Raw genomic sequence first — 22,874 nt, forward strand, 5'->3', positions numbered from 1 at the left:
TAAAGTAAGATAATAAAGGCATGTTTTTTCTTCAATGAAACATTGAATAGATACAGTTGAGCTAGAGCTTTACCCTATTATACTAATGGGTGATAATCATAAGATTCTCCTTGAGAGTCTCATTACGAATCAAGGACCCCTTTCTTAATGGCTCCTATGAAACTCATTGGCCATTTAACGCCGAGGACACGCCGTTAAGCGTTGAAAGGTTGACGGGCCCGAGAGCAAATTTTCTCATCAATCATTCAGCTGTCAATTGCGAATAAGATAAAGTAGAATCAAATTAGTTATCTCATAGTACAATATAAAATATTTCATAGCTATTCTGTTGCAAGGAATTTATATGATCTTTTTGATAAATAAATATTTAAATGTGAATGTTTTTTTGTTCTTTTTCTTTTTTTTCCTTTTTTTTCTTTTTTTTTTTTTTTTTTATTATTGAAACATTATCAAATGATACCATTAAACGATCGCAATTTCATCGTACTTTCATTCAATATCGTATTTTCATTATCGATATTGGACACGCAATACACGGACGAATTTTAACAATGGCAGACACACCATACTTGCCTACGTACGCTCGACACCCCTTATACATTCCCCTTGCGGAAACGCGACGTCTCCATGGTTACAACATTGAAACTCCACTAGGGGATGACAAAATGGAGAGGCGCAATACTCGGTCCGACAAAAGCGAAGTAGATCCAAAGAACGTCGGCGTACTTGTGTTTGAAAAGTCGATCTATACCTATATATATATCGACTCGCATAATCCAGCTTTACGATGAACTTTTATACTCTGATTAAAACTGTTCTTGGCGAATCTGGAAAAGTAATCTCTTAAGTCTAGATGGAAACTTAACAAAGAAACACCCTTCCTCCTAATGCACCTCCAAAAAAAAAAGAAACAAAAGAAAGAAATTATTGAAAAAAAAAAAATAATAATAAACTAACTAACATAAGTTTAGAATAAAATTATCTGTGTACATACAAAAATAGCAGCTGATGATCTTAATATAGTACTCAAAATGATTTATCTCGTTTGGTAAACTTCAACGGTACCCGCATTGACGTTATCTGTCATCGAAATTTCTTCCTAAGTATTGTCAAATGCAATCTTTCGGATCTAAGAAAAGGTTTTCAAGTGTGGGAGAAATATTTCCAACGATGGTATCTTCAAACTTGACAAAATTGTATGTATTGTAACTACCATACGTAATAACGTAGTCTTCTTTATAATGGAAAAGAAAAAAAACAAATCTTATCTGACCTAAAATGAAATCTAAATTATAATTTAATGTACCGTATTATTCAAAGATATCTACATAATAGATATTCCATTTGGTTTTTAAATGAATACAGGCACTGAAAGTATATAATGTAAATCCGATACACGTGATTCGAATAAAAACTGATAAAAGGAAGAAATTTGTAAGTCCCATAAAAATGTAAAGAATCTAAAATATGTATATGTAGATGGAAGTAATGAAAAATAAGAAAGCTAAAAAGATGAGCAAGAAATAGGATGATCGATCGTAAATAATAAATAAAGAAGGATCGACGCGGAAATAAATATAAAATATAATACGTGATTAAAATATAAACTGATAAAAGAATATTTAGAAATAAAAATGACAAGAATATTTAACGAAACGATATAAATATATAAATATTATAACTAATGCTAATGCAACTTTATAGGGAATTAGTTTTTATGTATGTAATTATACATTGCAAGGACAATAATCTCTAGTAGCACAAAATATTGAATATATGTGTATTTAATATTAAAAAGACATTGAATCTCTTTTTTTAATATTAAATATTAATTTAAGTATTGTATTGTAATAAGTATTGTATAAGTATTGTATGTATTAAATAAGTATGTATTAATTTAAGTATTGTATTGTAATAAATATATAATTGAAGTAATTAAATTAAGTACTAATACATGTGTATTTAATATTAAAAAAACATTGAATTTCTTTTTAATACTAAATACATATGTATTCAATATTTTGTGCTACTAGGGATTATTTTATAAAATATTGTGATCGGTTGCATTGCAAACAAAAAAAAAGAACACACTCTTTCATAAAATACATAAAATTATAAAGAAATTTTGGTTCACACTTAAAACTATAGTTTCTTTTTTTTTACTTTAAAATGACGTCATAAACATTCATCTAATTAATTTTAAAATTGTTCTTTTCTTGCCATTTTGATTTGCGCTAAATTAAATAAGATAAAATTTAATGAAAAGAAAAAAAAGAAAGAAAAAGGTAGATCGATCGTAAACAATAAACAAAGAAGGATCGGCAGACAAAATGGCGACCTAATATACCGGAGACTAATCCCAGATGAGACGAGGGATGCGATGGCAGAAAACGGAAGAGGATGATGGCGTCGGGGTGAGGTGGGGTGAGGGTACAAGGTGGAAGCGGGAGACGCATCTCTCGGATTACGTCTTAACAAGCTCCACGACGTTCATTTGTCTTATCCGCTGTCGCTAATGCGACAGCAGCTGTTGAAATGATTAATTCACCGCGGGGATGCATCCTCACTTCGTGCTTTCCTGCGACTTGCAGCATTCACTAACATCACTAACCATCTCGCTTGACGACTTTGTGTTTTGATTTGACTACGATTAATTAGACACCCTGCAATATATTAAATACATAATTATTTTTAATACTTATACATATTTCTATGTATTTACATATATCAATATATTTGTCTGGAAGTTTTACTTTAACACAAAATTTGTATCACAAACTTTGTGATATTATTTATTATTATTTTATTATTATAATATATATATATATATATATATATTTAATAATTAAATATAATATACCCTAAATTTATTATTATTATTATATGTATATTTAAATATAAAATATTATAAATAATATAACATTTTATAAATTTATCTACTAACTAAATACAACTCTTATATTGTTCATGTAACTATTACAAATTTCAATATTACTTATTGATCACCTTGATAAAGTAATCTTAATAAAAAAAAAAACCGTACCTATACATATACATTAAGTATACTACAATATAAATACTTTTTAAGCCTTTAATGTGCGAGGCATAAAAATGAAAAGCATGATAAAGAAGTTTCGAACGACTTCAAGTTTAAAGTTATTGGTTTTTATCGGATACATGTCACAACTTCTAACATAATAACCAACCAAGTCTATTTGCTATGAAGTCTATGGAAACTTCTATGTCAAGTTTATCGTCAGTACAGAAGCCCTCTACCATTTATCCCCCATACATATACACAACGCATTGTCTAAACAGTGTATAACTATATACATTCAAAGAGTGGACTTTTCGATTGGATTAACTTTCAATTTTCAAAGACCACCTGTCATTGATGGAAAACGGTAATGGTGTAACAGATCGATGACTAATCCGACTGAAAAATTGTCCAACAACAACAATGAGTTGTCTCACCAAACGATGATATAATTGGACTCGATTAGCAGAGGTATAGAGTTAGATCCTCTCTTGTAAAACAGGGATAGAATGATAAAGAAAAGAAAGGGGTGGAGGGGAAATAAAGAACCTCTAGCAGTGCGACAATTGAGCTTCATCGTGCGAATATAGAGTTACAAGAGCTGCCCGTGGGACGGGATGGAAAATGAGCGGCGAATATTAAGTTGACGAACAAAATGGCCGTCGTAACGCGGAAAAAAAGAAATGCAGAAATGCTTTCTGTCTCTCTCTCTCTCTCTATATATATATATATATATATATATATATATATTTATCTATCTCTCTTTCTTTATCTCTTTCTCTATCTATCCTTCGCATTTCACTCGTCGCTTTTATTCTATACATCCCACAGCAGCCGGTTCTACTCACTAGGACGTGACGCGGGTCGAAAACTCTTTACTTTGCACATGCGCAATATTCCTGGATCGAAAAGCTCCGCCCGGGACTGCCTTTGTTTAAACCACGATACCTACGCCCACGACATGTGGCCGACAAACTGCAGATATGTCTCTCTCTCTTTCTCTCTTTCTCTCTTTCTCTCTTTCTTCTATCTCATCTCTAATCTTCATATATATGAAGTTCTATATACATACATATCTCTACACGTGCGTTATCGATGAAAGTAGAAATAAATCTATGCAGATGTCAACGTTAGAAACTCTCCTATCATTTTATGTATGATTTATGTCTAATTATTGTTTTCTCTTCTTAGAATGAATGAATGGAAACTGTTTGATAATTGCACCTATCAATGGCGGGCATTGGACATTGAACGTTTATCTGAAAATATAAAAAAATAGATGTTAATATTTGTTTCACTGTTAAACAAAATTTTATTATTCATATTTACTCTAAAATATTTGTATAAGTATAATCAGAAATATTTTGATATTATAAAGATAATGAATATGTAATTAGTAGTTTATTTTAGTATTTGGTGATTAAAACAAAGGAAATGCAAGCTAGTGAAAAGAAAAATACTAGTTACCAACATTCAAAAAAGGTTTTTCTTTTTTTGGTGATTAAAACAAAAGAAAATCAAGCTAGTGACAAAAAAAATACTAGTCACCAAAATTCGAAAAAGGTAGCGTGGCCGAGCGGTCTAAGGCGCTGGTTTAAGGCACCAGTCTCTTCGGAGGCGTGGGTTCGAATCCCACCGCTGCCAATTTTTTTGCTATTATTTTGCATAATTTATCTGTAAAAAATATTAATTTTTAAAACGTTATATTTTTTTTACCCTCGATGATTAAAAAAAAAAAAAAACCCCAGATAGCAATCATCCAGTTTTAAAAAAAATTCCGACATTGGCGCTGTCATACTTTTACCTACATAAGATAACAATGATCTCTTAAACGTCGGTAATGTAGAATACTTTCAATCATCACATCGAATATAATCCATTTGAAAATCCAACTTTTACTAAAGTAAAGATTTATATTATTTATAAATAGTAACTATTATATAAGACAATGAAATATTAACGTACAATTTCAATGAAAATTTACCTATTATTATTTATGAGTTGTATGGGAATCCCCCCCCTCTCTCTCTCTCTCTCTCTCTGTTTGAAGAAACATAATAATAAATTTGAAATGATTTCGTTTGCTTCGTTAATTCATTCCCTTGTAATCGTTTTAACTGATCGTTAAACTGCTCGTTGATACGGATCGGGAATGAATACCAGTATGAAATGAAAAAGAAAATCCGACTAAGAAAATGTAATAATAGTAACATAGAGAGAGAGAGAGAGAGAGAAAGTTGATATAGCCCGAAGCATCGGATGTGGCAAACAAGCGAGCCGAGAAAATAAACGAGGATCCTTCCGAATGAAACCAACAAAATGAGATTTTAATCGAATCGTTTGATGTATAAAACCTGCTTGTGTGCTCGCATATTCTACTCTACCCTTGCTTTTCTCTCTAAACCCCCGAGGGTTTGTTTTTACTTTTTTACTTTGTTTGTTTGTTTTTTTCAAATAAAGAGATGTAACGTTGATACATGAAATATATGATGTTTAAAGCCACGGAAAGATTGTCTCTTTTGAGTTACAAATATTCGTTTCACAAAAAGCCCCTGCATTACGAGCAACCAGTTTTACTCTATTGTATATGTGATTATGGTAACATTCATTGTACACCAATAATAAAAAATTGCAAATTTACAAGGGACTTTCTGAAAGAAAAATAAACAGAAAATTAAATATGAAGAAATATTGAAACAAATCTGAATTATCATTTTGAAAAGATGAAATTAATATTAGAAGATAAAATATAAAATAATAATTGATTACGAAGATCGACAAAAATAAAATTACATACTCTAATAATAAATCATAGGTTTCTACTAAAAAAAAAAAAAATATATCAATCATTTAATACTAACAAGGAGATATTACAATTATGAGAAAAAACGATATTTAACTATCAATCAGATATCATCTACGTGAAGATAAAAATCGTGACAAAGATATTTCCTGAATGAATATAGAATTTTAAGAAAGTATAATGATTCATGCACGTAAAACGTAAAATCACACTATCTTACGTCAGAAATTTGTGAAGATAAAGAGCAAGAAAGAAAGAAAAAAAGAAAGAAAGAGAAAGAGAGGGAAGAACATGCTTCATATGGTTCATCGAAGGTCGAAACATTTAATCGTTGTAAATCGTTGAAAGATGATACTTTTGAACTAATCTTTGATGTTTAAAATTATCCTACGTTATTTAATTACGTAAATTAAATTTGATTAACAAAAAGAAACCAAAAAGAAGAGACAAATTTTGATTCATATTTTTTTTTTTTTTTTTTGAAAGAATATAAAAATAATTAAAAAACGAATGAGAGAAATGTTTTTTCGTCATTTGATAAATTAGCATTAACAGTGTGAATTATTGTTGATAAGAATAATGTACCTAAGTGTTAAAGATGGCCTTCGTGCTCTTCCATGATTGTGAATCGGTCAGTGATATTCAATCGACTTTATTCGAAGTATTATAACGTAGAAGAAAACTTAATGTCGTTAACCTCTTAGTGTGCATTTAATTAATAATAATTTATCTTATTTTATCATAAATTTTGCCATGATTTTTTAAATTATTCATATTGGGAATTTAAATTGTAAGTTTCCAGTGAAATGTGCAAAACATCTTGAAAAATATCTATAAATATAAAAAAAATATATATATATATTTTTAAAACACATAGATAAAAAAAAATAATATAATATATGTATATAACAATATAGATAATATACACAATAATAATAATAATAATATAAATTTATATATTACAAATATTGCAATAACAGTTTTTATCTAAATAACAAATATATAATACTTTTAAAACATAATATAAATAAGTGTAAAAATAATTTTAAAAAAATAACCTCAAAAGGAAGGAATTTGGAGTAGGATTCTTCTTCATTATTTTTGCCTAAACCGCCACAGAATGATCACAGACAGGATTGTACACATATCAACGTGGGAAATCATCAAATTACACTTTTTATCCTTCGTCTATGGTCTCTATCTGATAGTAAAAAGATTCTTGAAATGGGCTTGGGATCCTAAAAAGTTCTTCATATTAGAACAGAGAGACAAACCACCACCATGTCTTGTCAACAACAATCTTGGCACACATTCCTACGTGAAGATCAAAGTAAGAATCTAATTATTATTATTATTATTATTATTAATTGATTAATCTAACGAAATTAAAAAATGGATAAATGGAATAACACAAGTATTGAAAACAAACGAATAAAACACACATAACTCGCTGTTAAATTTTATTTGCTTTACTTGACCTTCGCGATAAGAAACTTAGAACGAGTTTAACTTTTTCAGAAATAAATAATATTCGTAGTTGTTTTTTTTCTCTGAAGAAATCTTGTTTGATCAATTCGATAATCGAAAGAATGTGAATTTTATTTGTCGTCTAAAGACATGTGCAAATAACTTCATATTGAACTTTGATTCGATAATATTTCGATCGATTTATGAAGTCAAATAAAACTAAATAATAATGTAGTTTAATTACATCTTATCTCATTAATAAAAGACTAAAATTACGTAGTTGTTTATAATATTACTATAACAAGAAAATAATGAGCTATCTTTTAGGATTTTTCTTTTCTTTTTTTTTAAGGTTATATCGATCGAGAAAATCGATCATATGACTCTATTGGTACTATTAAAAACGCGCGTAATTTGAAAAGATTACTTATACTCAGACATATTTATCAAAATATTATTGGAGAAAAATGAAAGTAATCAAGTTTACAATTATGTTTTCTTTTCCTCAGGGTGTAAAATTCCATTATGTAGAAGCAGGAGACGTAGAAAAACCACTTCTTTTATTATTACATGGCTTTCCTGATTGCTGGTTATCTTGGAGAGAACAAATACCAGCTTTAGCAGAATATTATAGGTATATGATAATTGAACTGTTCATAGGCCAAAGCGATTAATTTTAATCATTTTTCAATCAATTTAGCAAATGAGTGGTTTAATTAATACAATTATCAATTGTCTTATTAAAATTATTAATATTATTCTTATAATTTCTAGAGTAGTGGCTATTGATCTGAAAGGGTTTGGTGATAGCGACAAACCATCTAACAAACGTTGCTATAAGATTGAAATTATAATAGACGAATTGAAACAATTTATATCAACTTTTGATGTTAAAACGTGTAGTATAATTGGCCATGATTTGGGCGGTCTTTTAGGATGGTATATGATTGCTTTACATGGAGATATGATAAATAAATTTATTGCTATTTCTAGTCCACATCCTAATTTGTATTGGGAAAAAATATCGAAAAATACCGTATTTGATAAAAAGTAAGTATATGTTAATTACGTTATACATTCTCGATTTTAATCGTTTAATAAATTTGTGTTGTTTGCACATTTACAGATGGGTACATTTTAGTAGATTACCAATTTTACCAGAGATAGATGCAATGAAAGAAGATTTATCGATTATTAATGATACATTCCAACATCTCAAAGTCAAAAATACAAGTCCCAAAAATAATTATGTAGAAGCATATAAATATAGCTTTAGCAGAAAAGGTTTATTGATTTTTAATATTTACTGTAATTATATCCTATTGAACAATTTAAAAAACAATAATTAATATATTTTTTTTTTTTACAACAGAAGATTGGACTGGAGCAATAAATTATTATCGTAATCTTCCTTTTACAAGATTAAATATGGATGTAAGCGAACAACTTTTTACTCATACATTATTGATAGTTGGTAATGAAGACCCATCTGTAATGATTGAAAGTATAGTCCAGAGTTCAGAATATGTGGAGAAGTTTAGTGTAAAAGTAATCACTGAAGCACATCATTTCCCTCATCAAGAAAAACCAGATGATGTAAACAAAGCAATTATTAAATTTTTGATAGGTATGATTTTTACTTAATGATTGATACTTCAATATTTATGAATAAGTAAATAATTAAATGACAATTTATGAATTATTAAATATTTATAGGTACTTCAAATAATTTAGAAAAAATTCCTGCCAAAAGTATGATGTCATCTTGGCTAGGTTCATTAAGTAGTACTGTAAAATATGGAAATCAAATGTTTGATGCTGTACACAAAAAAACAAACGGGGTAATTAACGTTTTACCCAATAAAATACTTTACTTAGGTAACACTACACATTAAATAAATAATATTTTTTTATATATTAAATACAAATTATGTTAAACAATGTTACATGTTTTAATATTCATGTATCATACTTTAAAAAAAAAGGCTGACTTAATCATATTTATTATTTTTGTATATGGAATGTACGTAGATTCAATTTCATAAATTGAGTTTTATAATATGATTATTAAAAAATCTTGTAAAAATATTATTAATTTGTTGATTTGTATATAAAATTATGTAAAGATCTGTTTACTTAAATCAAAATATATCATTTATCAAAAAATATTGTAAATTATATATAGACAAAAATAATATAATTTATAAACTACATTGTATATGATAATTTAAAATAAAACAATGATATACATCTCTTTAACAAGATTAAAACGTTTAGGTGTTGAATGAAGAACATAACTACTTTTAAATGCATAGAAATCCAATTTTTAAATGTATCTGTATTATCTCAGATCTTTCTAATAAAATTGTAAATCACTTTATGGAATAAGAAATATCAACAAATACGTTTTCAATATAATTAAAATATTAATATTTTAATATAAATCAATTGAATACTTTTCAAACTAAATCACTCTATTCGTTTAAAATACTCATTGTGAATGTATTTAACTGCACTATTAAATCAATCTTCAAATATTGCTATAGTTCTGAAGATGCATTTAACGCAGAAGCTCGTCTATAATAAAAATATTTCAAGATATATGATAGTAAAATAATAAAATCATATATATACATATTAATAATTAATATACGAAAAAAATAAATTATACGTGTATATATGTATATATATGTTATTATTATTATTATACAAAGTAAATATATGTAATATAAAATTATTATATAAAAATGATAAATATTAATTCTTAATTATATTATAGTTCCTACTTTTTGAAATTTTCACCATCCTCGATGGTCTCAGGTAATTCGCAATTTATTGTTTCTGGTAATAAAAGACAAAGACCGGCTCCAATTAATTGTCCTAATCCAAATACGACAGGTGGTAACCAAAATTGAACTTTTCCCTGTAATAATAAACATAGTTGAAACAATGTCATATTTACATACAGTGCGCATGCGCGCGATCATGCGCAGATGTATGCACGTGAGTATACGCAGGCGCGTGCGCACGCGTATACGCAGGTTCGTACTCACGCGCATGCCTAGAAGTGTACTCATGCGCATGCTCAGATGCGTGCGCACGTATATACGCAGATGAACGCGCATGTGCAGATGCTTGCGCGCGTAATATACAAAATATTAAAAATTATATTACCAGAGTAGCAATGTAAGGTGCTACTATGCTTCCTAATCTAGCACATACACTGCCAACACCAACCCCGTTATTTCTAACAACGGTAGGAAATATTTCACTGCTATATAAATATATGGTTGGAAAACTGATAGCGTTTCCAGCGATTCCTATACTTGCTAGATAAAGCGTAGCATTTGGATTGTTTATTATTACAATTAAAATTAAACTCAATGCAGTCAAAAAATTTGCTCCCATCAATATTTTTAAACGTGATACTCGTGATATCAAGCACAGAACTATAAGGGTACCTGGTAACTCAAGAGCAGCTGTAAAATAATATAATACAAATGCGTTATTATATAATATATTATATAAATTTGAATAACATTATTATTAGATAAATTTTTACCTGAGATAGTAACATTCATAAATATATTTCCATCAATGTGTCCCATATACTGTGCTAATCCAAAAAAGCAACTACCACAAAAGAACCAATTAATAAATATACAAATACTTTTAAGTCTCATATTAGGCGTTCTAAACAAATGTGTGACATTGTAATTAGTTTTATCTATTGTCCGAGATAATTTTTGACTATCGTACTCTTCTATTGCTTTATTAACATTTTCTAACGGAATCTTATTCCGTCTAGCTGCTTTTAATAAAATAATCTCAGCTTCGGCCGGTTTACCGACAGCAAGTAACCATCTAGGTGATTCTGGAATTATCCTAAATTTGTTTAAAATAATATTAATCATTTTTTTATTCAATTATTTATATATACTTTATAGATTTAATGTTATTTCAATTTACCAATAATAAGATAATAAACAAATCGCTGGTATTGAAATAGCCAATTGAAATTTGTGCCACGTATGTGTTAAATAAGATACAAGAGGAGTAGTTAAATGACCAATTATAAATGGTGCATGAAACAGGATTGATACGGCCGATCGCCATTCGATTCCTACAATTTCCATTACTGCCAAAAATATAAGAAAAAATAAATATAATAACGTTTACAATTTTTGTTATAAATTACTAACAGGAAACTTACATAAAACAAAACTAATTAACATAGTTCCACCCGTAGCTACTGCAGATAAAAATTTAAAAAATAAAAATAATTCGAACCATACAGCATAAGCGCTAATAACACCTGTTATCGATTGCAAGGCTATTGCAATCATTAATGGCTTTTTACGACCGATTCTGAAAATATCATTTTAAACGTTTAAAATATATCATTATTTTTACACTTAAAATAATTAATAATTGATATACCTATCGGCCACCGAACTGAATATAAAATTACCAAGAAGTACGCCCAACATCGTGCATGATTGTACAACATTTGCTAATTGTTCTTTATCACAAACTAAGTCCCACTAAAAAAGAAACAATATTTAAAATTCATACATATATACCTTTTCATAAAAAATGTAAAATAATAAAAAATAAAAAGTATACTATTTTGATTTAAAAAATATTGAACGAACCTCAGTTATAATACTTTCTCGAAAGATTCTTCTATCGTATCTAAATTTATTACATTTTTCCATGGTACCGTTGTTATCAACATTAACATAACATTTCATGACCATGGATTCATTAGTTGAGGATTCGGGTGATATGCAAGAAAAATTAGTCGGGGGTGCTAAAAATACAATTGAGAGTTGATGCCAAGCAACTGGGAATTTGACAAGAGAAAGTGCTATAGCAATAACAATATGCCAAGGACCCATAACACCCATTGCATCTTGAATAACATCCAATGGGATATGATCTATAAATGAATAACAAATTTGCATATTATCAAAACGGTGTTATTATGAGGTACGTGCTTAATTGGATATAAGAACAATTGTTTCTAAATCGTTCGAGTTATTACTTCGTTAAAAACGACAATATCTCTATTATACAGATTGCAATAAATATGACACTACCCTGCCGTTTTCTCAAGGTCTTTATCAAACTATATAAACCTAAACCGCAATGAAGGCAATACGATCCTAATGCGTAAATAAGTCAACCTCATACTCGACTATATATTTTACAAATTAATATTTCATTCGTGTTTTCTTATCTATTGTATTTTAAAATTGGTATACCATCAGAAAGAAATAACTATTATAATTTAATGTTAAAAGATTATTATATACAAATGTGTTATGCTATTGTGATATATGTTTTCACACATAAATGGTAATTTACATTTTAAAAATGAAATAATATATAATATAAAAATATTATATATATAAATATTTTATTATCATATTTAAATTTGTATACCTTATTGAAAGAAAAATAAGAACAAACGTTGATAATTATATTTAATGAATACAAATGCTATTGCGTTTACAATTTTAAATTCATTACTGAAAAAGAAAAAAAATATGTTTTAAATTAAAAATTAAAAAAAAAAACCAAATAACGAAATAATTAACTGTTACGTAACGTATATACGTTAATTATTTCTGTATATTTAATTAACAACATATGTATTAATTAAATACAAAATATTATTCTGAAAATCAATTTTGAAAAATATTTACTGAATTTGTACTGATCTATGAGTTATTATTAGGATAATAAATTAAACTTATAGATAATAATTTAATGTCAAACCTACATTTGTGTCAACCTCTTTCCAACGTTATCTTAAATTATGTACTTCGAATATAGAAAAATATAGACTTATATTTTCGATAAGATATATTTATAATTATTGGAAAAAAAAAAAAATTATTTCATATCGTAAGATATAAAATTCGATATTAAATGAGATATAAAATGCGATATAAAATTCGATCTATATGCAAGGTATTTCCGGAATGTAAATTGTCAAACTTTAGATATGAATTTAGAACTCTAAAATAAATAAATTATTTCTTCTAAAAGTATGCTAACAAATGCTTCCTTCAAGAAATACTTATTACTATAAATACAACTTATACAATTTATACGATATTATTAAATGAAAAATTGAAGAAAAACATTAAATAGAAGAAAATATTCTACCAGAAGTATAAACATTCAATCTATAACATGATAAAGAACTAATTGTAAATAAAAAAAATAATAATAATAAAAGAAACTATATGTTTATTACTTCATAGATCTAAAACCTGTATTTGACTTCTACATTTGACACCTGTATTAATATTTGAGAATAGGAATTGATAAAACTTATGATAATAACTAAATAGGTCGAAAAAAACAGTCTGATAAAAAGATCAAACAATATCTTAGACCAGGGGGTCAGCAACCTTTTGAATCGGAAGAGTCAAAAATAACAATTTACAAAATTTCAAAGTTTTAAAAAGAGCCACAAAATGTTGTCTAGCCAACAATAAATAGTACTCGCATCTCTCAGTAGCTGAAAGATAGAATCGGTGCCTAATTCTCATTAATCAATTCAGAACGATTTTTAAATGTTTTTTTTTTTTTTTTTTTGATAAAATAATATTGGCGTATGGAATTAAAGAGATGCAGCTTCATATCCAAAGAGCCGCATGTGGCTCGCGAGCCGCAGGTTGCCGATCCCTGTCTTAGAAGAAAGAAGAAATGAAACGAGGAAATCCAATCCTCTTGATCATTTTAATCGTAAATGTAAAAAAAGATATTTAATTAGAGGATAGAAATTAAAGAAATTAATACACGGAAAGGAAAAGATCTAGATTTGTGTATATTCAGGTGATATTATTTGGCTAAACAAAGAAATAAGGAAAATGATGAAGAAATTCATTAAGAGGAAAGTAATTAACATTAAATTATAAATATAAAAGATCAAGATGATGGTGTTTAGTAAAGAATGAGGAAGGAGGAAAAGATTTTTTTTTTAAAGCTGAAAAGACGTAAGAAGATAAATTAAATGATTCACCTACTTTTTAGGGATGAATTTGTTAAAAGTGATAATAAGAACAGATGAACATGCAAACTTTCACAAAAAAAAAAAAATGAAATATGATAATGAGACAAAAATGGGAATGGTATCGTGGGAAAATTTTGTTTATAATTAATTTGAAAAGAAGAAGAAAAATATTTGATTGTGTTTGATAGGGGGAGTAATATTAAATAGTGAGAAACTATGAGGGATGAAAAAAAGAAATCATGGTTATAAAAAATACTGACACAAGTATATGAAATGGACTTTGAAATTAGAAAAGGGTATTAAAAATATAATATTTAAATATTAATAATATTAAACCAACAAAAAGAGTTGTAAATGAACTTAGTTTTACATAATAATTAATTAGAAAAATGTTAACTGTAACTATCATTTAGTTACATTATTTGTAACTTATATCCTTCATTAAAATAATACAATGTTAATTCATATAAAATAAAAAAGAGAAATTTTGTATTCTTCTTCCCCTTTCTTTATCTCTTCTTCCTGTCCATTATCATTAGATATTATTTCGAATAAACATTTTTTTAACTTATCTCTTGATGAAACAGATTATCAATGAAAAAAATATACAGAATTCTTGTAGACATTGTTATAATTAAATGATTGTATTTATATTTTGTTTTGATTTGTATTTGAATATTTTTCTAATTATTTCACGCAAACTTAATGTAAAAATTATAAGAATTTTCAAAAGGTATATTAATCCCGTGTCGTTGGTGCATCGACACAGCATGCCAACATCTAGGGGCAACATTGTACAGTGAAACCTGTTTTTGTGTGGTCCTTTTTTATACGATTTTATTTTAGGACGAATTTTTTTTTTTATGCGGTATATGAATTTCAGAGACATTGACACCAGTTAAATCTTAAAAAAAAAAAAAAAAATCTATTGATAATCGTATCTTCAAGCGACGAAAATGATATTGAACCAATTCGTCACAAGAAGATGCGCGTTTTGGATTACAAGTAGCAGTGAATTATTTAATATACATTTTACAAACTTATCCATGTGTACAATGAAAAATGAAATGCTTTTACAATTTGTCCAGGTCTAATTTACTTATTTAATACAATTCAAATTTAAAATATTCAAATTAATTCTAAATATTACAAATATTGTTTACTTGATATTTAATATAAGTTCAATATTATTAAAATTCGTTACTTGATTTCAAAGCTGTATTAAATAGTACGAGGGTCTGTAAATGTACCGCAAAGTAGCGCGGATTAGCCAACATCGAGAATCGTGCATAGGGCAAAGTGTTAAATTCGTATATCGCATAAAAAGAAAAATGAAGGATTATTTCATAAATATAACACAATTGAATAATAAATAATTAATATAATCCAAATAATCGGCGTTTAGTTTTCTGAATGCGAGCATCTCAATGGTGATGCAATGAAACACACGCGATTTATGTACCTAACTTGAATTTATATTTAGACGCAACCTCGAAATTCGTCTTCCTTACTATTATCTCAATTTATTTTTATACTATTTACCTTTAAATGCTTTATCCAACATTGTCTTTTTCTTCAGTTAATTTCTTCTCTTATTTTAAATTAATATTGACTACCGTCAAAATTCAATGTACCGCTTGTTCAATGATTTCAAGCAGACTGAAGAGATTTAAAGTTTCTGAGCTGTTTTATCGACAAGATAGTAAATCACTCGAAACTTTGTCGATAAAGAAGATACCTTTAATTAGCAACCTTCAAAAGAATGTACATATGCGTGTGTATTATGTAGATTCATTTCATTCCAATATTCACATTAAATACAAAATATATAATACTAATAATAAGATCAATAAAAATTCATTTTTTTACTGATCCATTTCCTTTTTTTTTTTTTTTTAATCTATTATTACGTATAAAAATATTTAATGTAATAGCATATAAAATATGTTAGTGTTCTATAATAGTGCTAAAAATAATTATTTCATAAATCGTATGACATATCTACCACAAATTTAAAAATTGTCTTCTTTCTCTTTTGTTCTTTTTTTTTTTTTTTTTTTTAAATGATTTATTTTTCGTTCGCAAAAGAACTCAATTTTTCAGCTAACGATCGCTTTGGTTGACTATTTAGTTCTGTTTCAGGACTTGATAATTTCCTTTTCTTACTTTCGGATGATTCATCTTTATCTTGCGTTTTAGACATTTCTTTGTATCTAGATAAAGCTATTTTTGTTAATTCAGCAGGTTCATAATCGGGAAATTCTTCTCGTAAATTTTTCTTCTGTTTTGCGTACCAGCCAACAAACGTTTCCTTTTTTACTTCTTTTTTCGGTTTTAATTTAGGAGAAGGTATAATTTTTTCTGCTGATTTTTGAGGCTTTTCTTGTGCAGTATTTAAACCAACTAAACCTATAATATCAAAATTAAAATGAACAATTATATAAATAAAAATATTTATTAATAAAATTAATAAATTAAATTGTCTTTCGTTTTACCACTTGATGATGAAGCAGTACTTTTCAAAAAGGGATTACTTCTTCTGAATGATAAAGTTTCATTCATTGATAATGGCCTTATTTCTATATCGGGTTGTTTATTTCTCACCGGGGTTAAAAATAAGTCTTCTGTGTCTTCGATTACCTCATTACCATTATTTGTACCATTTTGATTATTATTTTCTTTTTCTTTTTCTTGTTTTTCTTTTTCTTCTTCTTCTTGCTTTTCTTTATCATCAGCAATGGATTCCAATTTTTTCATTAAAGCAGTACGATTAATACGTGCTGCATATTTTATCGCCAAATCCAATACCTTTTGTGATGCTATTTGTTCACATAATTCTACTGCTCGATATTCAACGTTACTTCGACAAGCCAACTATTTAAATTCAAAGTATTTATTATTACTTTGTTTACTAATTTTATATAAAAAAGAAAACAACAAAAATGTTACATACTGCAATAAGAAATAGTACTGCTTCGTTTTCATCTGATGGTTGACTTCCTAATTGCCACAATTTAGTTTCCTTTTCAGTTTTTTCCGAATCAGGCTCACAAAGAGGAATTGTTAAAGATATTTCGGTAACAACTGGCCGTGGAGTAGTTATTGGATAATAACTTCCTTTACATAATACACAATTGATAGACCTACGCTCTTCACTTACTCCAATTATAAAATAATGATCGGCTTTACCTTTGCCCTATTTAAAATATACAGTATTAAAATAACAAAATGATCAAATAATATTATTTCATTTTCTTTTACCTTTTTATCCATATCACATGCAACTCTCCATAAAGACGATTTGTTATCATATATTTTTACAATATCTTCTGAATCCATTATAACTGGAGATCCAAAATCGGTTAATCCTAACCACATAAGATCTGATGATGGGCAAAGAGGAACACTTAATTTTTGATTTTTTAAACGTGTTCCAAAAATTTGTATACAAAGTAAACTCATGTGTTGATCTCCACTTACTCCTATTAATAATAAACGTATGAATTATTTAACAATATGACTTATTGTTTAATTTTCTATATTTTACCTAGTCCATCATGATAAGCAACAACAAGATGATTGCTAAATGCATTCATTGCGACAACAGGTCCAGGTAATGCTATAACTTCACGTTGTGTTCCACTTATCATAAAGATTCTCAAGTATCTTCTAGAAGTAGCAATTGCTACAAAATTGTCACCTGCAGCAACGCATTGTCCTTCTTCTCCTTCTGGAAGATTTATTGACCATTCTTTATTTCCAGAACCCCAGCCTTAAATTTAAAATGTTTTTATTACATTAAACAACTAATTTGATGATTAATCCTTTGCACTCGATTTATTGATATTATATTGTCATTAATATTAATAACAATGAATTTAAATGGTTTTCTAACCTTGCAATACTACTACGACAAGTATGCTTGCTGTATCTTCAATAGAAGGACAATTTAACACAAGTGCATTAGATGATAAAGCGGCAATAGTATGATTCAAATAATTATTTATATGCATGCTACGATGAATTGTAATATCATGAAATTCTACTTCAATACTAGATTCTTCTCCATCTTCTGAATTAAAACACTTTACTATGCCTACTTCATTCCACACCTGTAACAATTCAAATAAAAACATATTTATTTGTACTATCATACTTTTAATAAAGTATAAAGTAATTTTACCATAAATCGTGATAATAAATGAATGGGTGAAGATCCTGGTTGAAAAGGTGGTTGTATTCGTATTTCTGGCATAAAACTTTTAACATTATGCGCTGCATCTTGTATTTGCTCTGATATAACAGACTTCTCATCGTCTTCATATTCTACAGATGCTTTTATTTTATTTAAACTTATTACATTATCTCCATCATCATCATCGTCATCATTATTGTAGTTTAATGGAATTTCTGTAATTTCACTAATTTCATTATTCGTTGAAAGTCCATTACTTTGGAGATCTTCTGATTGGTTATTAACTATCTAAAATGATATAATAATACAGTTATAATAATATATTTTCATAATATAATAATATATATCAATTTACACACCACATCGATGCAACCTAACTGGCCTGAAATATCACAGAATGCTATTTCATCTGATGCATTATGTTTCCAAACCATTGCAGTGATTTTAGTATTTTGTGGATGTTCAATATTTCCTATCAATGCCATATTTTCCATATTCCATGCAACAATTTCTCCATATACTGTACTAGCAGCTAATCTTGTGCCACAGTCAGAAAATTTGCAAATACTAAATTCCTATATTACAAAGTAAAATATAATTAAAATATTCTGATTTTATAATTAATATTAAATAAATTTTAGACTATAAAAACTTACAGCTTTTAAAGTAGGACATTGTAATTTATGTGATTCCTTCCAAGTTAATCTTTCTACAATAATTATATCTTTATTATGTGGATACGCAAGACAACTTCCATCTTTAGAATGAAAACTAGGTGTACAATAAGATTTTGCAGTAAAAAATGAATTACACTTTGGTACAACATTATTCCAAACGTTAACGGTACATTTTTCCATAATGTTCCAAATTCTAATAGAACCATCAGCACTAGAAGAAGCCTGCAACATTTAATTTCATGTTATACATACGTATAAATTGAATAAATTAAATATTAAATATATCATGTGTTTAACATACAACAAATTCTTCTTTTGGATCCAAAGATAAACCTAATATAGGAGCTTCATGTCCTTCAAGTTCTATGCTATGTGATGTATTAATATTGGTAATTTGTATTCTCATATCGCTACAAAATGTAATACAATAATGTAATACATTTAAAAGACCAAATATATAATATTATAGGGGAAAGAAATAATTTGAACATACCATCCACCAGATACAATATAATTACTATTTGTTGTAGTAGCTAAAGCACATACTGGTGCAGCGAATCTAGTAACTATTCCTTCTTTTTCAAGATCTGGATGAGTGAGTATTTGAACAGTATTGTTATCATTACCTACATATATTTTACCTTTCTGAAATATATATTATAATTTCATTAATATGATATATAAAATACAGATGTATTATATTTTAAATATTCAGTGAAACCATTAGAATGTTTTAAAATAATTCACATTCTTAGTTATGATTATGAAAAATATAAATTATTAAATGACTTTACCTTTGATATCACTGCTATTGCTTGTTCTGCAATACAACTTGCTGTTGGATCATCGTCCATTAAATTCAACCATGATCTAACATCTCCATCGGAACCACAAGTAATAAGACCTCCACTGAAATATAAATACAAATAGTAATTAATATATGTGCATACAATATAATATAAAGAATGATTGATAACAATACTTTAACAATTGTTTACTCACTCTTTTCCAGTATAATAACAAACATCTGTATGTCCTTCTGGATGAGCATAACGCATAGGCTTTTTTACTAACGGCATATTATTTTACTTTAATATTATATATACATACCAAATACAATATAAATTAATTTGTAAAATATCCTTTCGTAGATTTTTTATTTAGTTCTTATATGATCAATTTGGCGCGAAACTAGTTCTCTATTTGAAATGTAGAGTACGCATGGTCAAACAGTCACGTGACATTCTTTCAATTGCATATAAATATTTAAAATAAAAAATACATATAACATAAATAATATAATATAATATAATATAATATAAAATAAAATATTATATATCTATTATTACTATTTTATGCAGCTTTTATAAAAAAAAATATGTTATTTATTATAAAATCTAAATGTAATATAAAAATGCATTCTGATTGGTTGATAAACATTGAACGTTTAACTAATCCGTGAATTGGAAATATAAACTGTGAACTCTCTATTACATACATACGCAAAAACATACCTTGATATTAAATTGTTTTTTAAAAACATGCCCTAAATACAATTTGGTTTGTTCACACTGATTAGCACCAGAGGGAAGATAGCCTTTTCCGTGATGGTCGAAGTTGCAATGAGGATTTTATAAGTTTCATCATTATATTATTTAAAGTTATTTATCAGAATGACCATGATTTCAAAAGCTGCAGTGGGTATTGCCGTAGGCATCGCTGGTATTTTTGTTGGCTATTGTTTTTACTTTGACCAAAAACGCCGTAGTGATCCAGATTTTAAAAAGAAACTACGTGAACGTAAGTCTAGGAATTGGATATGATTCACATGGTCTTGATAATTATTTTAACATCAGATAAATTATTCATGCGTTCAATTAAAAATATTAAATATTTCATTCACCAATTTGAATTATAAAATTAGATGAAAAAAAATATATATATTATTCGTCATGTTAATTTTCTTATCTATTTAATCTTTATCTTTTTTTTTTTTATCAATTTGATAACTTTTTTATAGATATTTATGTGATAACTTATTTTAAATGATTTTATCCATATTTAAATAACATTTGATTCGTTATACTTTACAAATGATAAAAACACTAATAATTTGTATTATTATATTACGTTTGTGTTAATAATTTTAATTATATTATGTTTTTTAATAATTGTTTTATTTTAGGAAGACGTGCTAGAAAACAAGCACAGAAAGCAAATTCTAAAATACCAGATCTTAAAGACCATGAGACAGTACAGAAATTCTTTTTGCAAGAGGTTAATAAACTATTAAATATTATTATTACTTTGATATTATATATAAAATATATGTATAGTGTAATAAAAAAAAATATTATTGATTTATTAATAGGTACAACTTGGAGAAGAAATGCTTATGCATGGTGATGTAGAAAGTGGAATTGAACATTTAGCCAATGCAGTTGCAGTTTGTGGTCAGCCTAGTCACTTGTTGCAAGTTCTTGAAAAAACATTGCCTCCTCAAATTTTTAATCTTTTGTTGCAAAGAATACCTTCTGTTGGCCAAGTGCGTATATTCTGAGATATTACAAACATCAATATCAATTGAAATTGTTAAGTTTCTTTAATATCTTTTACAGAAGCTAGTTTCTCAAACTGCAATGTCAGAAGAAGATGTTGAATAGAATACTATAGAATTCTATAGAATCACATTGAACTTTTAAATAAAATTTGGCATTAGTAGAATGTGTACACTCTCATTTCGTATATTATAGTTGCCACTATAACTTGACTTTTTGGTAATTACAATAACATTACGTAATTTATAAGATAGTAACAAAAATACATATTCATTTTATATTACAATAAGTTGCAATTATAAATACAAGTTTATATTAACATGTATAATACATTTTTATTTCACACATTTCTCATTGATTCATAGTTCTAGTCATTAAATGATTCATCTTTCTTTATTAATTATATAGAATTATAATAAATCTATTTGTGTTTCATAAAATTCGAAGTTCCAGGAAACTATATATGACCTATATTTTGATTCAAAATATATATAAATGTAATTATATATATTTGACCAACAATTTTTCAGTAATTATAATTAAATTAGATAATTATTGTTATCTAACTCATCTATATGCAATAATATCATATAACTAATACATAAGGTTTGTTGCAACAACCAAAATTAATAATCAATTGTATTATTGTTATTATCGATAATTATTTCTAAATTTGCTTGTATCTATGTAAAGAAGATATTCACTATTAGATCTCTTCATTAGAAGAATTTTTGTAACAAACAGAACGTTAAGACGATTGCATATGATATTATTTTCTATAATAAGCACTAGCACATATAAAATGATTACAGTTATTTTTTGTATAAACAAAAAAAAAACATATTCTATATATATTCTTATAAAGATACATTGCGTGCACTATGTAAGCAATAAAAATGTTATATAGTTTCTATTGATAAGATTACAGAGTGGTTATAATCTATATTGCATGAGCACAAAAATTAAATGTTATTAATAAAAAAATATTACCAAAGTTACTATTCATCGTGATCATAAAAAATCCCATTATTTAAATAATGTGAAATATAAAATTGTCAAGTATCGAGTTATTTCTCTCTCTCTCTCTCTCTTTTTCTTTATTAATAT

The 22,874-nt window shown here is 27.1% G+C and overlaps 4 protein-coding genes, 1 long non-coding RNA gene and 1 other non-coding gene across 11 annotated transcripts; 3 read left to right on the forward strand and 3 right to left on the reverse strand.

Moving 5' to 3' along the window:
- Positions 1-2,070: 2,070 nt before the first annotated feature.
- Positions 2,071-16,231, reverse strand: LOC107069835 (organic cation transporter protein-like). 3 transcript variants are annotated; one of them, XR_016176802.1, is made up of 11 exons: positions 15,880-16,231; positions 11,963-12,249; positions 11,748-11,851; positions 11,521-11,675; positions 11,277-11,445; positions 10,870-11,192; positions 10,482-10,786; positions 10,094-10,230; positions 4,586-4,711; positions 3,886-4,296; positions 2,071-2,663 (listed from the first exon to the last, which is right to left on the reverse strand). XR_016176802.1 is itself a non-coding variant. In XM_089173264.1 (9 exons), the coding sequence occupies exons 1-9, from the start codon at positions 15,899-15,901 to the stop codon at positions 9,848-9,850; spliced, it is 1,539 nt and encodes a 512-aa protein (XP_089029390.1). In that variant the 5' UTR covers positions 15,902-16,231; the 3' UTR covers positions 9,714-9,847. The 3 variants fall into 3 exon arrangements, 1 of the variants encoding a protein (XP_089029390.1); XR_016176803.1 differs by having other exon boundaries at positions 2,141-2,663; positions 4,110-4,296; XM_089173264.1 differs by lacking the exons at positions 2,071-2,663; positions 3,886-4,296; positions 4,586-4,711 and adding an exon at positions 9,714-9,884.
- On the forward strand, positions 4,600-4,681 carry TRNAL-AAG (transfer RNA leucine (anticodon AAG)). Its single transcript has one exon. It is a non-coding gene; the product is annotated as a tRNA-Leu (tRNA).
- On the reverse strand, positions 4,989-7,518 carry LOC149032376 (uncharacterized). Of its 2 annotated transcripts, none has more exons than XR_016176804.1 (4): positions 7,283-7,518; positions 6,899-7,154; positions 6,426-6,671; positions 4,989-5,166 (listed from the first exon to the last, which is right to left on the reverse strand). It is a non-coding gene; the product is annotated as an uncharacterized LOC149032376 (long non-coding RNA). The 2 variants fall into 2 exon arrangements; XR_016176805.1 differs by lacking the exon at positions 4,989-5,166 and adding an exon at positions 5,173-5,688 and having other exon boundaries at positions 7,283-7,517.
- Positions 6,961-9,577, forward strand: LOC107069834 (epoxide hydrolase 4). The gene is made up of 6 exons (XM_015327468.2): positions 6,961-7,170; positions 7,817-7,941; positions 8,082-8,357; positions 8,434-8,591; positions 8,680-8,934; positions 9,024-9,577. The coding sequence occupies exons 1-6, from the start codon at positions 6,961-6,963 to the stop codon at positions 9,200-9,202; spliced, it is 1,203 nt and encodes a 400-aa protein (XP_015182954.1). The 3' UTR covers positions 9,203-9,577.
- A 139-nt stretch (positions 16,232-16,370) lies between the features above and the next one.
- LOC107069837 (WD repeat and HMG-box DNA-binding protein 1) lies at positions 16,371-20,403 on the reverse strand. 3 transcript variants are annotated; one of them, XM_089173263.1, is made up of 14 exons: positions 20,320-20,400; positions 20,212-20,248; positions 20,004-20,118; positions 19,703-19,854; positions 19,511-19,619; positions 19,189-19,431; positions 18,892-19,107; positions 18,521-18,820; positions 18,233-18,449; positions 17,885-18,109; positions 17,599-17,819; positions 17,291-17,533; positions 16,833-17,211; positions 16,371-16,746 (listed from the first exon to the last, which is right to left on the reverse strand). In XM_089173263.1, the coding sequence occupies exons 3-14, from the start codon at positions 20,061-20,063 to the stop codon at positions 16,406-16,408; spliced, it is 2,706 nt and encodes a 901-aa protein (XP_089029389.1). In that variant the 5' UTR covers positions 20,064-20,118; positions 20,212-20,248; positions 20,320-20,400; the 3' UTR covers positions 16,371-16,405. The 3 variants fall into 3 exon arrangements, with proteins under 3 accessions (XP_089029389.1, XP_089029388.1, XP_015182957.2); XM_089173262.1 differs by having other exon boundaries at positions 17,885-18,067; positions 20,212-20,403; XM_015327471.2 differs by having other exon boundaries at positions 20,212-20,403.
- Positions 20,404-20,784: 381 nt separating this feature from the next.
- Tom20 (translocase of outer membrane 20) lies at positions 20,785-22,765 on the forward strand. The gene is made up of 4 exons (XM_015327470.2): positions 20,785-21,009; positions 21,395-21,486; positions 21,581-21,754; positions 21,828-22,765. Exons 1-4 carry the CDS (start codon positions 20,883-20,885, stop codon positions 21,870-21,872), a joined length of 438 nt encoding a protein of 145 aa, XP_015182956.1. The 5' UTR covers positions 20,785-20,882; the 3' UTR covers positions 21,873-22,765.
- The last annotated feature ends 109 nt before the right edge of the window (positions 22,766-22,874 follow it).

Source organism: Polistes dominula, unplaced genomic scaffold, assembly GCF_049000335.1.
Source record: "Polistes dominula isolate Pdom_NZ unplaced genomic scaffold, Pdom_raw_medaka scaffold_35, whole genome shotgun sequence".
Lineage (NCBI taxonomy): Eukaryota > Metazoa > Arthropoda > Insecta > Hymenoptera > Vespidae > Polistes > Polistes dominula.

Coding starts and splice junctions, on each gene's coding strand:
- LOC107069835 (XM_089173264.1), bottom strand. CDS start 15,901: ATGTTGGATAAAGCATTTAAAG. Junction 12,250..15,879: donor GTTGGATAAAGCATTTAAAG/GTAAATAGTATA, acceptor ATTCATTTATAG/ATCATATCCCATTGGATGTT. Junction 11,193..11,276: donor TGTTTATTATCTTATTATTG/GTAAATTGAAAT, acceptor AAACAAATTTAG/GATAATTCCAGAATCACCTA.
- Tom20 (XM_015327470.2), top strand. CDS start 20,883: ATGACCATGATTTCAAAAGCTGCAGTGGGTATTGCCGTAGGCATCGCT. Junction 21,487..21,580: donor AGAAATTCTTTTTGCAAGAG/GTTAATAAACTA, acceptor ATTTATTAATAG/GTACAACTTGGAGAAGAAAT. Junction 21,755..21,827: donor GAATACCTTCTGTTGGCCAA/GTGCGTATATTC, acceptor TATCTTTTACAG/AAGCTAGTTTCTCAAACTGC.
- LOC107069834 (XM_015327468.2), top strand. CDS start 6,961: ATGATCACAGACAGGATTGTACACATATCAACGTGGGAAATCATCAAA. Junction 7,942..8,081: donor GCTTTAGCAGAATATTATAG/GTATATGATAAT, acceptor TATAATTTCTAG/AGTAGTGGCTATTGATCTGA. Junction 8,358..8,433: donor AATACCGTATTTGATAAAAA/GTAAGTATATGT, acceptor GCACATTTACAG/ATGGGTACATTTTAGTAGAT.
- LOC107069837 (XM_015327471.2), bottom strand. CDS start 20,288: ATGCCGTTAGTAAAAAAGCCTATGCGTTATGCTCATCCAGAAGGACAT. Junction 19,620..19,702: donor TATATTGTATCTGGTGGATG/GTATGTTCAAAT, acceptor TACATTTTGTAG/CGATATGAGAATACAAATTA. Junction 18,450..18,520: donor ATTTATTATCACGATTTATG/GTAAAATTACTT, acceptor GAATTGTTACAG/GTGTGGAATGAAGTAGGCAT.